At 47.9% G+C, this 12,142-nt stretch overlaps 1 protein-coding gene across 1 annotated transcript in view; it reads right to left on the reverse strand.

Moving 5' to 3' along the window:
* CPNE7 (copine 7) overlaps positions 1-12,142 on the reverse strand; it is a 42,261-nt gene that overhangs the window by 19,436 nt on the left and 10,683 nt on the right. Inside the window, exon 3 of the mRNA XM_083626296.1 lies at positions 38-220. Within this exon, the coding sequence (XP_083482422.1) occupies positions 38-220 (183 nt within the window). The remainder of the gene's footprint in view (positions 1-37; positions 221-12,142) is intronic.

The raw sequence follows: 12,142 nt of genomic DNA on the forward strand, positions 1-12,142 counted from the left end.
GTGCCAACCTCATGTGGCGGCACCTGCCACTCCATACCTGGCCCACTGTGCATTCCATGCCGCCCAAGAAGTCGTCATCGTGGGTCCCAATGCTGCTGTGGCCATGAATGTCATACACCTCAAACCGCAGTTTCTGCACCTCCTCAAAGTAATAGTCAACCATGAAGACCTTGGCAAAGATGGGGTTCAGGTTGCTTCTGATGACCTCTGATCGGTCCACCTGTGGAATGCATGGGAGGAAAAGCAGACATTCAAGATGAGTGGAATATCAAGTTCAGGGTTAGTGGAAAGAAAGCTTCGAAATGAGCCACTCACAGGGCTGGCCATATTCTTAGGCAGAGTGAGGCAACTAACTCTTGAGGGGCAGGGATTGAACACAGATGGATGTACCGTGCAGTCTGTCTGCTGTGCTCAGTGCAAGTAGAGGACCCTATCCTATCACCAGTGTCAAAATAAGATTCAGTTGCCAGGCCAGTTAGATTTTTTCATGGAGTGGGGAGGTGCCATTTTGCCTGAGACAGCAAAATGCCCTGGGCCAGCCAGCCCTGGACATCAGATCCAAGTTCAACCACCTGACCTACTTGTGGCCTCTGAGAACAAGAGCAGCAAACCTCACAGCGTTGCTGTGAGAGTTAATACAGAACAAAGATTGTAGGCTGTTTTGCAAATTCACAGTGCAATCCTAGGCATGTTGCTTACTCAGAAGTGAGTCCCACTGGTGTGCTTTGCAGAGCTGAATGACAAGTTAAGTGTGCACAGAACTGTAGCCTAAACATAGTGTAGTCATTATAAAGAAGGGGAGAGGAGACAAGCACAGGGTCACTATACCCAGAGTAATGCCAGTTTCTTGAGCAGGCAAAACAGGCAGACTGGTGCCATTAACTGCCTGTAGCGGGAGGTTGAAACACTGCATGCTGGAGTCACCATTTGGTGTCCCTGAGCCAGAACACAGAGTTTGTAGTGAAGACAGACCCAACTCTGATCACTTCCTCCTTCTCCAATGTCTTGTGGATGAAATATCATTGAGTCCAGCTCACCAAAGCATTTGTTCTTCTAGTTAAAACAGAATGCAAAAGGGACAGGGGTATGTATGCATTATTTTTGAGTTCAGAAAAGGCCTGTCACACAGTGGTACAGCACATACACCCAGTTTAAACCCCTGGCATCTGTAGTTTGGGCAGAGAAAAACTGCCCTGTCTGAAACTCTGGAGAGCCACTGCTAGCCAATGAAGACGATACTGAGTTAGATGGACCAATGGTCTGACTCAGGACTCATTCTGACTTCCTTCTGTGCCGCATTTCTAGGCACAGGTGCAGACTTTAGAACTCTGTGTCCAAATGGTGTTTATTATTATTATTTGTCCTGGCAGCTTGCCTGGGAAAACCTGCACTTTACTGCTGAACTGGAGCAAACGCCAATCAGTTCTTTCTGTGGATTGCCTCTTGTTATGATTGGAAGGCAGCTTCCAATGTTTCTATTGAAATCAGCTCTTTTTCAAAATCATGAGGACTGAGGTGAGGCTAGGAAAACTCTGTCTGAAACTCTGGAAATCTGCTGCCACTCAGAACAGCTAAGAGTCTTGTGGCACCTTAAAGGTAAAGGTAAAGGTAAAGGGACCCCTGACCATTAGGTCCAGTCGTGACCGACTCTGGGGTTGTGGCGCTCATCTCGCTTTATTGGCCGAGGGAGCCGGCGTACAGCTTCCGGGTCATGTGGCCAGCATGACTAAGCCGCTTCTGGCAAACCAGAACAGTGCACGGACATGCTGTTTACCTTCCCGCCGGAGCGGTACCTATTTATCTACTTGCACTTTTTGGGGTGCTTTTGAACTGCTAGGTTGGCAGGAGCAGGGACCAAGCAACGGGAGCTCACCCCATCACAGGGATTCGAACCGCCGACCTTCTGATCGGCAAGTGCTAGACTCTGTGGTTTAACCCACAGCGCCACCCGCGTCCCTTAAGATCCTGCGGCATCTTAAAGACAAGGAAATACTGAGCTAGATGGACCATCAGCCTGACTCAATAGAATGCAGCTTCCTGTGACTGAAAGTAAACTCAGGGCTTCACCAGCTAAGTGATGAGCTTCACGTTTTTCTCCAGAGACGTACCTCTATGTCCCCTGTCTTCTGAAGTTAGGCAGGGGATTGGGGGGCAGTTGTGGTTGTGGCACCCCATGTATGGAAAGTCTTCCGGGGGGGGTGTACCGCCTTGCATCACATACAAATTTGAGGTTTTTCCAGTGGTAGGCAGAGAGTTTTTATGCTTGTCCAGGACTTCCAGCATGTTTTGTTTTTCCCCAATTGGTTATTTCTGCTGGATATTATTGCTTTGCTGCTTTCTGCAGATATTAACACTGAGTTTCCTTGTATTTTTTATTTTATCATTTTAAATTATATGCATCCATTTGGTTTAAACAAAATAACGCTCACATGATGGCTCATATGAGTATGTTGAATATATAAAAAATAGAAATGAGTAATTAAAAAAACCAAAACGCCAAACCAAGAGTTCTTCAGAGGTAATAGTTTTGTAAACACAGACACACATGGACAGTGGACTTTTATAGCCTAAATTAAAAGGTCTTTTTTCCAGTAAGAAGAAAACGAATTCTGGAGCCATTTTTTTTTTTTATAATTAATATGAAATGTCGGAGAAAATGCCGCAAATCTGCAGGCCCTGTTCCCTGTATTCTCTACATTAGCAATATCAGTCTCTCTCTCTCTCCTGGATTAGCAGTGGAATTATTCTGATGAAGGAAAGGATCTGCGCTTGCGATGGGAAGAGTGAGTGCCTTCTCCTGCCCTTTATCTCCAGCTCCAGAGGGCTGGTTATTTGAGGCTGGTTATTTGCGGCACCCGGATAGCATCACAGCTCCCTCCCTTCCTCTCCTCCTCCTACCTACCTTCTTAAGGGATAGAAACTGACGCTCTTATGGAAATGGAATAGAATTTTGCCTAAACATTCGGGGAATGGAATCGTTACTGTGGTGAATGCAGATGAGATGCTAATGAGCCATTCCTCAGGCACTGATCCCAGTTTTTGTGGGGAGGCTTTGTGAGGGTGCCAGGTTATTTTTTTGGGGGGGAGAATTGTCAGGGTGGCTGGCAGCCTCAAGCTGAAGGTACCTGCCCTGCCTCTCCACCAGCGTCAAGAGGGCCACTCCAGACTGGTGCTTGGATTTTTTTGCAGCGTATACTGCAACACTGATGCAACCATAGTTCACTGGCATTGGGTACAAACTGGACCCATCCACACATCTGTCTGAATGATGAGTTATCCTGTAATAATTCCCCAATGTCACCACATCATGGCCATCTGGAGTGAAAGTGCTGCAAAAAGCGAGGCAAAAAAAATAAGCCAGAACATTTGGGGTATGGAAAGTTGCCAGATTTCAGCAGAAAGTTATGGGACATGCACTGACTGGAAATGAAGCAGTCCAAAAACTTTTGCAGGTGCAAACAGTATGGAAAGCAGAACCTCGTGAGACCACCCCAATACCATTATAAGCACAAATAATCAGGAATGCAAAATAAAAAGGGGGCCCTTCCCTAGCCCTTCTGCTTACTTGGTCAGGGGCTGTCCCCTTTCTCTCTTGTCTAAAGTAGATCACAGGTCCTCTGTTCCTAGTATGCGAGTAGTGCTCTGTAAACAACAACTCCCCCTAGGCAGTGGTGGATCAGGGGCTGTCACAGGTTCAGTCACCAGCATCTCCACATAGGGGTGGGAGAGACTCCTTCATGAAATTGTAGAGAGCTGCTGCTAGTCAGTGTAGCAGATAATACTGAGCTAGATAAACCAAAGGCCTGACTCAGTATCAGGTGTCTTCCTATGAATCTATCCCAGGCAGCCTGAGCTTTCTTTCACTTGCTATCCCTTCCTTGCCCCTGCCCCAACACACACAAGCACAATGATGGCATCAGAATCCATTATTCCATCAGGGCTGGCGCCAGCAACTACATGACAGCATCCCTTGGGGTGCCAGTGAGGATGCCAGGGTGACACTGCTTCATAGCAGTTCAGATTGGCATTGACATTCCTCAGGAATGTGGCTTGGCTGGCTTGCACGAGCCATCTGCAGCTTTCCTTCTGCAGGCACCACTTTCAGTGCCTCTGCTCTCCAGTTCTGGCACAGTGTGGCAGTGGAGATGGTGTCAGTTGGTTGCGGCAGGAACCGATGACAGAGTTGGCCATGCCAGTGGCGTAGCGTGGGGGGTGCAGGGGGGGCCGGCCGCACGGGGCGCAACATCTGGGGTTAGGGCAAATCCACGGGTTAGGGGGCGCATATCCACGGGTTAGGGGGCGCAAATTACTTGCCTTGCCCCGGGTGCTGACAACCCACGCTACGCCACTGGGCCATGCCTTGGAGAAGGAGGCAGGTGAACGGGAGGAGTACAAGTGTGCTGGGACCCTATGGAACAGCTCCCACTCCTCTCAATGAGCTTGTGCAGGAGACGCTCCTGCTGCTGTTTGTCCAAAAGCGATTTCTTTTTTTTCTTTTTTCTTTTTGTTCCCAATTCCTCAAGCTGAATTAAAGCCTTTCAGACCAGCAGCCTTTTCCTTTGGGGGAGGGAAGAAAGTGCTCTTGCTTGCTTTCCCACCTGAAAGTGGGAACTTTCTTTCTCATCCTGGCAGGGAAGGGAACAAGATTAGCCTGGCACAATGCCTCTATGCTTTCCATATTGATTACACAGCAGCAGGGAGGGCCCTTCCATTTGCTTCCCCAAATCCTGATTTCATTTGAGTTTCAATGAGCCAGCCGGAGGGATGCACGCTCCGTGGCAATCGATTCCCCCAAAGCTCCTTCATCTCAGGAAACTTCGCCAAAAACCTCCCCCCTAATGAGCAGGGATTTATTAATTTGATGCAATAACTGTCAGCTCTAATCTCCTCCAAACGTACGGCTAAGATCATCCTGGAGCAGCGCTCGCCATCCCTCAAGACGTCCTCTGAGGGTTTAATGCCAAGAGTCAGTGGCCAAACTGGACATGTCAGAGTGGACAGGGCAGCTTCCAAGTCCTGTCCATCATGTATGCTCCAGCTGGAGCTGCTGGCTGGGATTTTCTGTTTAATGGATTGGCACAGTTCTTCCCACTAAGCGACAGCCGCTTCAAAGCTGCTTGTCCAGTTGCACTGAACAGCAGGGGGCTTTGAGAGAAACAAAAAAATGAGGCTGAGGTTGAGTTTCCTTGAACGGGTTGAGCCTCCCTCAACCTTGGGTCCTCCCAGATATTTTGGACTACAATACCCACCAGCCCCAACTGGCCAAAACATCAGGAGGGCCCCAGCTTGAAGGAGGCTGTGCTAGTTGCTGGAAATGAGACTTTGGAAAATTATCCCCATTGGGTTCTGCCTTTAGTGGATTCTGGAGCATGTGTTTATCTGCAGTGGGGCAGGTATTGCCCTGGCATATAGCCTGGAAACAAAGAGATGTTTGCAAAGATGCTGTGGTGAGCCGTCCATTTTCAGTTGCACAAAGATAGGTGATCTATCCCAGTGGTTTCCAATGAGTGAAGTACTGCAGACCCCTTGTCTTTCAAAAGCTAAACCATGGATGCCTTACTTTTGAAAATGTTGATGTCTCTGTGGTAGTTTTTGATATGTGAATGGTGCCACCCTACCCTCCAACATGCCCCAGCAGAAAACTGGGATGTGTATCTTCCAGGCTACACTACTGTGCAAGTCACATGATCCACACAAGAGCATGTTGCCCCAAACTGCACATTTTTGGGCATTGCAATCTCATGCGAGATGTGTATCTGGCCATGATCTTGCACACTTTTGGGTGCCATGCTCTCATGCAAGAGCCCAGCCCCACAAAACAGGATGTCTCAAGAAAGTTGAGGGATATGTGCCACGGACTCCCTGGGTGAGTTACTCAGACCCCTGGGGCTTGAGTAACTGAGAGTCCCTGCTCTACACTGTAAAGGCCACCTTTCGCTAACCAACAACCAGGAAAGGTAAATGGTTGTTTCCTCTCCCGCCCTCAGGGCTGCCCTGGCTGCACAGCAAGCAACAGGTGCCAAGCTGTGGAGTTGGCCTCGGTGTCAGCTGCCAATAACCCTTTGTCCACGGAAGCCTGAGCAGCTATCGGACGCTCCCAGAGGAAGGCAGAAATCGCTGCTACATTGCTGTACTTCTGTAATGATTTTTAAATAACGACAAAGCACAAAATGGTAACTTTATCAACGTCAGGGCAAAGCGCGCCGTCGGGATGCTGGCCAAAGTGATTTTCCATGGCCACTAATATGGGCCAAGACGGCTGGGCTCCCTCGAAAATACAAGAGCCCATTTCAATATTGATTTTTGCCATGCCATCTAAGTGCAAACAGTGGGTTTGCACTGCCTGCTTCAGACAATAAATTAGCCTCAGCAACAGCCAAGCGGGCTTGTTCCAGGAAGGGAGACTTTCACTATGCTCAGCACCGCTCAGACCTGTCCCTTTCGCAGGGTGATCTTCAGGACGTTTTCCATGCTGTGCTGGGCCAAAGATCCACTTAGCCCAGAGCTTTGTTCTCTGGCAGAGGCCAGCCTGATGCCCTTGGGAACAAGACACAAGACCTTTTGCAGAGAGGCAGCAGCTGTGCTGCCCTGTTGCAGCGAAACCAGCCAAGATTCCTGTAGCACCTCAAAGACAGACACGTTTATTAGGGTATGGACGGTGCATTTTGAACAATATGGATCCAACTGCCCAAAGAAGTGGGTGTGCATAGCTGGCTCATTATCTACTAGATTAGGCTTCAGAATATGCTGCCTTGGATCTATTGATACGAAAGAACACAAAGCTGCGATCTCAGATGAAAAGCATCACATGCTCTCTGGCTCTGCTATAATTGTCTCTTCATCGTCACATTTCAAAGTAGCTCTTCCCCAGAATTGAGGCCGAGTCTGGCTTACTGGGCCTCTGCCAGAGAAGGGGATGACGAAAGTTAGGACTGGACAACTCTCCTCCTCCTCCTAAACAACTTTCAGGCTGGTTTCCCTCCCTCTGAAAGCGGCTCCCTTAATTCAGCCTTTGTTCGGCTCCGTTTCCGCTTCACTGTGGATTTTTCACAATGTGGTAGGCAATTAGAGCCTGCTTTCCAGAGCTCAGCTTGCTAGACCAAATGAAAGAAGCATGAGAGGTGTTGCTTGCTGCCAATTAAATTTCTTCTGGAATGACCAGGTGGGTGGGCCACATTTAGCTCATGGCCTGTCATATATTTGGGATTGAGAAGGGTTAACTGAAATAAAAAATAAAAATAAAAATCTAGCTTTTAGGAGGCTTTTCTAGGTTTGGCTCCCCTGCAGTTCTTGGTGGCTTGGCTCACTTTGGCTTCTCTCGTTCTGCAATGCACCGCTTCTCTGCTGAGGCCGGGGCTACCCAGGCTGCTTATTGCCTTCTGCCATGCTGGGACAGAGGAACATAGGAAGCTGCCTTACTCTGAGTCAGGTCAGCAGTCCAGCTAGCTCAGTATTGCCTACCTGTGAGTCAGGGTGCCAAATGCAGCTCTCCAACCTCTCTCTCTGGCCCTTGGGACTTGGCTCATGTCATACACCCTCCCTAATTATACCTCCACCAGCCCTTTTTTGCTTTTTGCCTGGATGGAATGTGCTCTTGAACTCTGGTCATTAATCTTGCTTGCCTCTGGCTCCACCTTCTGCTGGCATGTGGCCCTTGGAAGATTGCCCAGGACTGAGTGGAGCCCTTGGGTTAAAAAAGGTTCCTCACCCCTAGCCTGCACTAACTGGAAGCAGCTCTCCAGGATTTCAGGTTTCCTTTGCAGCCCTACCTGGAGATGCCAGGAATTGAACCGGGGATCATCTGCATGCAAAGCAAATGCTCTACCACTGAATTATGTCCCCCCTGCCACTTTTGGCACAGTTTTGGGCTAGGCATCCCTCTGGAAACTATTCTGAAACTAAGCTTATCTAAAGTAAGCCTTGTAGAACGAAGAGAGGCTGAAGCAGAGATCCATGCAAGACCAGAACAAATTAATGTGATTCTGCTAAACCTTAGCTGCTAGGTAGCTCAGACATTAAAAATAAAACATAGCAGAGCTTTCATGCAGCAACTTTGTCAGTCTGGTAAGAAGGTGACGCATGACCCAGAACTTACAAATGACGGATAATGACACACACTAAAAAAGAGATAATAACGTAGGCCGTGCTGCTGTAAAATTGAGCTGTTTAGAGACACACACACCCCAACCCCACAATTAGGCTTCGTGAGGAGTGTGATCTGTATTAATGCAAATCTTAAGATCTATATTATTCAAGGAGGGCTGGATTATTTTATTCTTCACGGCAGCTGTCTGGTGCCCTGACCTCAGGATGTCTTGCAGTGCTGCTGTGGGTCTGCAGTCCTTAGGGTTCTTCCTGATGACCTCCTCCTTTATTGAGCATTCGTCCTGATTTGCTTGCACAAAGCCTGAGTGGAGCTTAGAACATAGCTGGTTTTTACTGAGCTTTCATTCTTATTTGTTTGCAGGGAAGTTCTATGACAATGAGCCTTCGTCCTGCCTTCATCCTAGCTTGGGCTGCATCCATCCTAGTTTGGTGCTTCTATGTCTTGCCGTTAGCTCTTTGTACATCCCCCGTGTTTCAATGCATTTCCCAGTTGCTCTTCCAAACCACAGATGTCAGTTCTTTTTAAAAGCAGATTTGTGGCACCAGGGCAACAGAGCCTTTTCATCCGCTTCAATGGCACAAACATTAAGTTCCAGTATGCACATCACAACCGCCCCCCTTCCTGCGAAATAGTGGCATTTTCAAGGCGCTCTCAGACCATGCAATCCTGGAGTTACCATTCCAGCATTTATGGCGTATTTCTATACTGCTATATCATATCATAAAATATCTGGGCACTGTACAACACTAAAGCATAAAGAGAGCTAGTGTGGCGAGTGGTTAGAACATTGGACTAGGTCGTGGGAGACCAGGGTTCAAATCCCCGCCATTAGGCTTCTTGGGTGAGCTTGGACCAGTCAGTCTCTCAGTCTAACCTACCTCACAGGGTTGTTGTGAGGATAACATGGAGAGCAGGAGAAGCAACTGTTCCGCCTTGAGCTCTTTGAATGGAAGGTGGGATATAAAGCTAACAACAGCGATCAACATTAAAAAAAAAACACCAGATAATTATCAAAGAGACTGAATAAAAAGTAATAGTTAAACTGCTACAAGAGCCTGTCTGCATAAAAAGGTCTTCAAGGGATACCTGAGAGTCAAAAACAATGGCTGCAGAATTTTCAGGGTGACTTAGAAAAATTAATGAATTGCAAACTGATGTGTAAGTGTAGATAACTGAATTTAGGACTGAAAAAAAGGAGAAACGAGAAAATTGACAGATTTCTCCCAGGAAAATGTGTGTAGGCTGTAATCCTATATACACAATTTCCTGGGAGTAAGTCTCATTGAACTCAGTGGTGCTTACACATCTGAGTAGGCATGTCTAGGATTGCATGCTAATTTGCCTTCTTTTGAATTCTCAAAAGTTGGCAAGTATGTTGGTTGACGGCTGCTACAAGCAGGGATTGAGTGGTGACAGAACAGCTGATTTTTGCTAATTTTTAAGAACTGTCGAACAAACCCAGTTTGTTGGCAACCTTCTATTCTTCTGCCCTTGACCAAAACACTTCTCCTGCTGCTCCTTTCTATCAGCCACTGATGTCTCTCCTGACCTTGCACTGGGGACCCACAGCTTAGCAGTTGCCAACTTTTTTTACCAAGGCACCTGTGCCTTTAATAACAGCTTAATCTGGAGAGCAGGAACTGTAGCTCAATGGCAGAACATACGCCTTGCATGCAGGAGGTCCCAGGTTCAATTCCCAGTATCTCTAGGTAGGGCTGGGAGAGATTTCTACCTGAAACCCTGGAAAGCCACTGCACATCAGTGTAGACAATACTGGGTTAGATGGACCAGTCGTCTTCCTTGGTAAAAGGTAGCTTCATGTGCTCTTGTGCAGATTGTAACAGGAGACAGCGCTGACCTCCATGCCATAAAAGCTTCACCTGATCCAGCCAACGTTAGTGGCACAGGAGCAGCTGGGGCAATTCTTTTCCTGGTCAGTTGGCAACCTTGATCAAATTCTCTTTGTTGATAGCATGACATCTGTTTGGGACCTAGCTAGGAGGACTGAAGAGTGCACTGTGAGCAACTGTGCTTATCACTGCAGTAAAGTCTGATCCCACAGGAAAAGGGACAGCTGAGGACTGTGTGTGTGCATCCCTGCAGTTGAGCAATCCAGAAAGCTTTAACAGCCCTCATTCATCATGCAAATTGCAAGGGAAGAGGGAATTAGTGGGAAGAATGCTATCGCTGTGCAACACATGAGGGCTTGGCCTGCTTGCTCCCAAGGTTGGCAGGAGGCCTCCTTTGTCATCCAGCAAGCTCCCTTCCTCTCTTGAGTAGCCCACTGCCCACTTCCCAATGGGGGGGGGAATCACATTCCTGCAGAACTGATTGACACCAGCATCTTTGGCTCTTCCCCACCATCCCATCTTGAGTCAATTGGGCTTGCAGGGCTGGGCCAACCTTGCAGGGTAACCTCCCGCTGCAAATCAAGGCACAGTAGAGCACCCAGAGCTAGCCTAGTTATTACTGGACCTGACACCCCAACCTTTTATGATAATGAGACACCCTAAGGAAGGAAGCTCTATACAGTACTGGCATGCATGGACACATGTGCACATGCACAAAAGCATGCACAGGATTGGAAAGATTTCTCTTGTGCAAGCTTTGGGGTATCACAGAACTCTTTACCATACACCGGATGCAAATGGATCCTTTGGGACTGACGTAGCAGCTGTGAGCAACTGAATAGATTTTAATAGGGTTGAATCCCCCAAACATTTCCCCCTTTCCATGTTCATGATGCCATGGAAGTTGCAGGATGTGAGCAGGGTACTACACAAATTAGTAGCAAACAAGAAACCCCTTTTGGAGAGGCAAGAAGGACATGAAAGTTTAAAGAATTCCAGTAGCGCTCAAGTCCCAGACCTCACCTGGATCCTTACTAACCACTGCAAATATAGTAAGCATGCCCTTCGGGAGGGGGGAACTCCCAAAAGGTTTTAAGGCACCTTGAAGATGAACAGCAAATTTTATCATGGATTTTACAGGGTCCACTTCATTAGAAGCATGAAGCATAATCCTCAGTTGCAGAGAGGAGGGAGGGGGAGAGAGAGAGAGAGAGAGAGAGAGAGAGAGAGAGAGAGAGAGAGAGCACTTAGTTTGTAAAGGGGGCAAAGGCTCTAAGTCACGGTGCCAGATGAAAATGAAATTCAAAAGGTGCACATAGTGACAATTCAATTAGAGCCAGAAAGAATGTGAGATGAGCAGAGTGATGCTTTACAACAGCAGAGACAGGCGATAAAACAATCCACTTGGCAATGCTGAGTGAATTAACATCTCTAGTGGGAAAGGAAGGCATGGTCTCCATTCAGACCCAAATGAATAGGGCGGCACTGAAGGGCTACACTTCCTGCATCTGATGATGCAGTCCATTAATGTCTATGCAGTCATAAAAACACAATCCTCTTCAAGGTGCCACAAGACACTTCATTGCAACTGACTTACCACAGCTGCTACCCTTCTGGAAATGACCCTTTAGCCTCTCCCAGCTTTGTGTCCTCAAGATGTTGTTTTGAGTTGTGTGACTTAACTAGACACCACATTTTTCAGCGTCTGGGGCCCCTCCAGGATTAAGGGCCCTGAAGCTTAAACTTCATTCGTTTCACTGTAGATCTGGCCCTGCAGTGAGAACAGGATGCTGGACTAGATGGGCCCCCTTTGGCTTTACCCAGGAGCCAGGCTTGTCTTATGCCCTCTGCCAGCAACCTGCTCTCATGCCCTGGGGTGCCTGGTGGCTCTTGTCATTCCCTCTGCAAGCTGAGCCAGAAGGTCCATCAGCCCGAGCACATCAGCCCACATCGTCTGGAATGGGTAGCCAAAGCGTCTTCTCCAACCCCAGAAGTCCCTGATGGAGAAAAGGGCCTTGGACGTTTCAAGGGACTGGCTGTCCATCTCTTCTAGCCCACCTGCCTGCCCTCTATTGCCACTGCCTGCTCAGCGATTCATGCAGAGGATGAAAACCTTCAGTGCCAACATCTAACGAGCATCTGAAGCTACAGGCAATTAACCCTGAAACTGTTACAAAAGAGCCAT

This window comes from Podarcis filfolensis, assembly GCF_964270895.1.
Source record: "Podarcis filfolensis genome assembly, chromosome: 8".
NCBI classification, from domain to species: Eukaryota; Metazoa; Chordata; class Lepidosauria; order Squamata; family Lacertidae; genus Podarcis; species Podarcis filfolensis.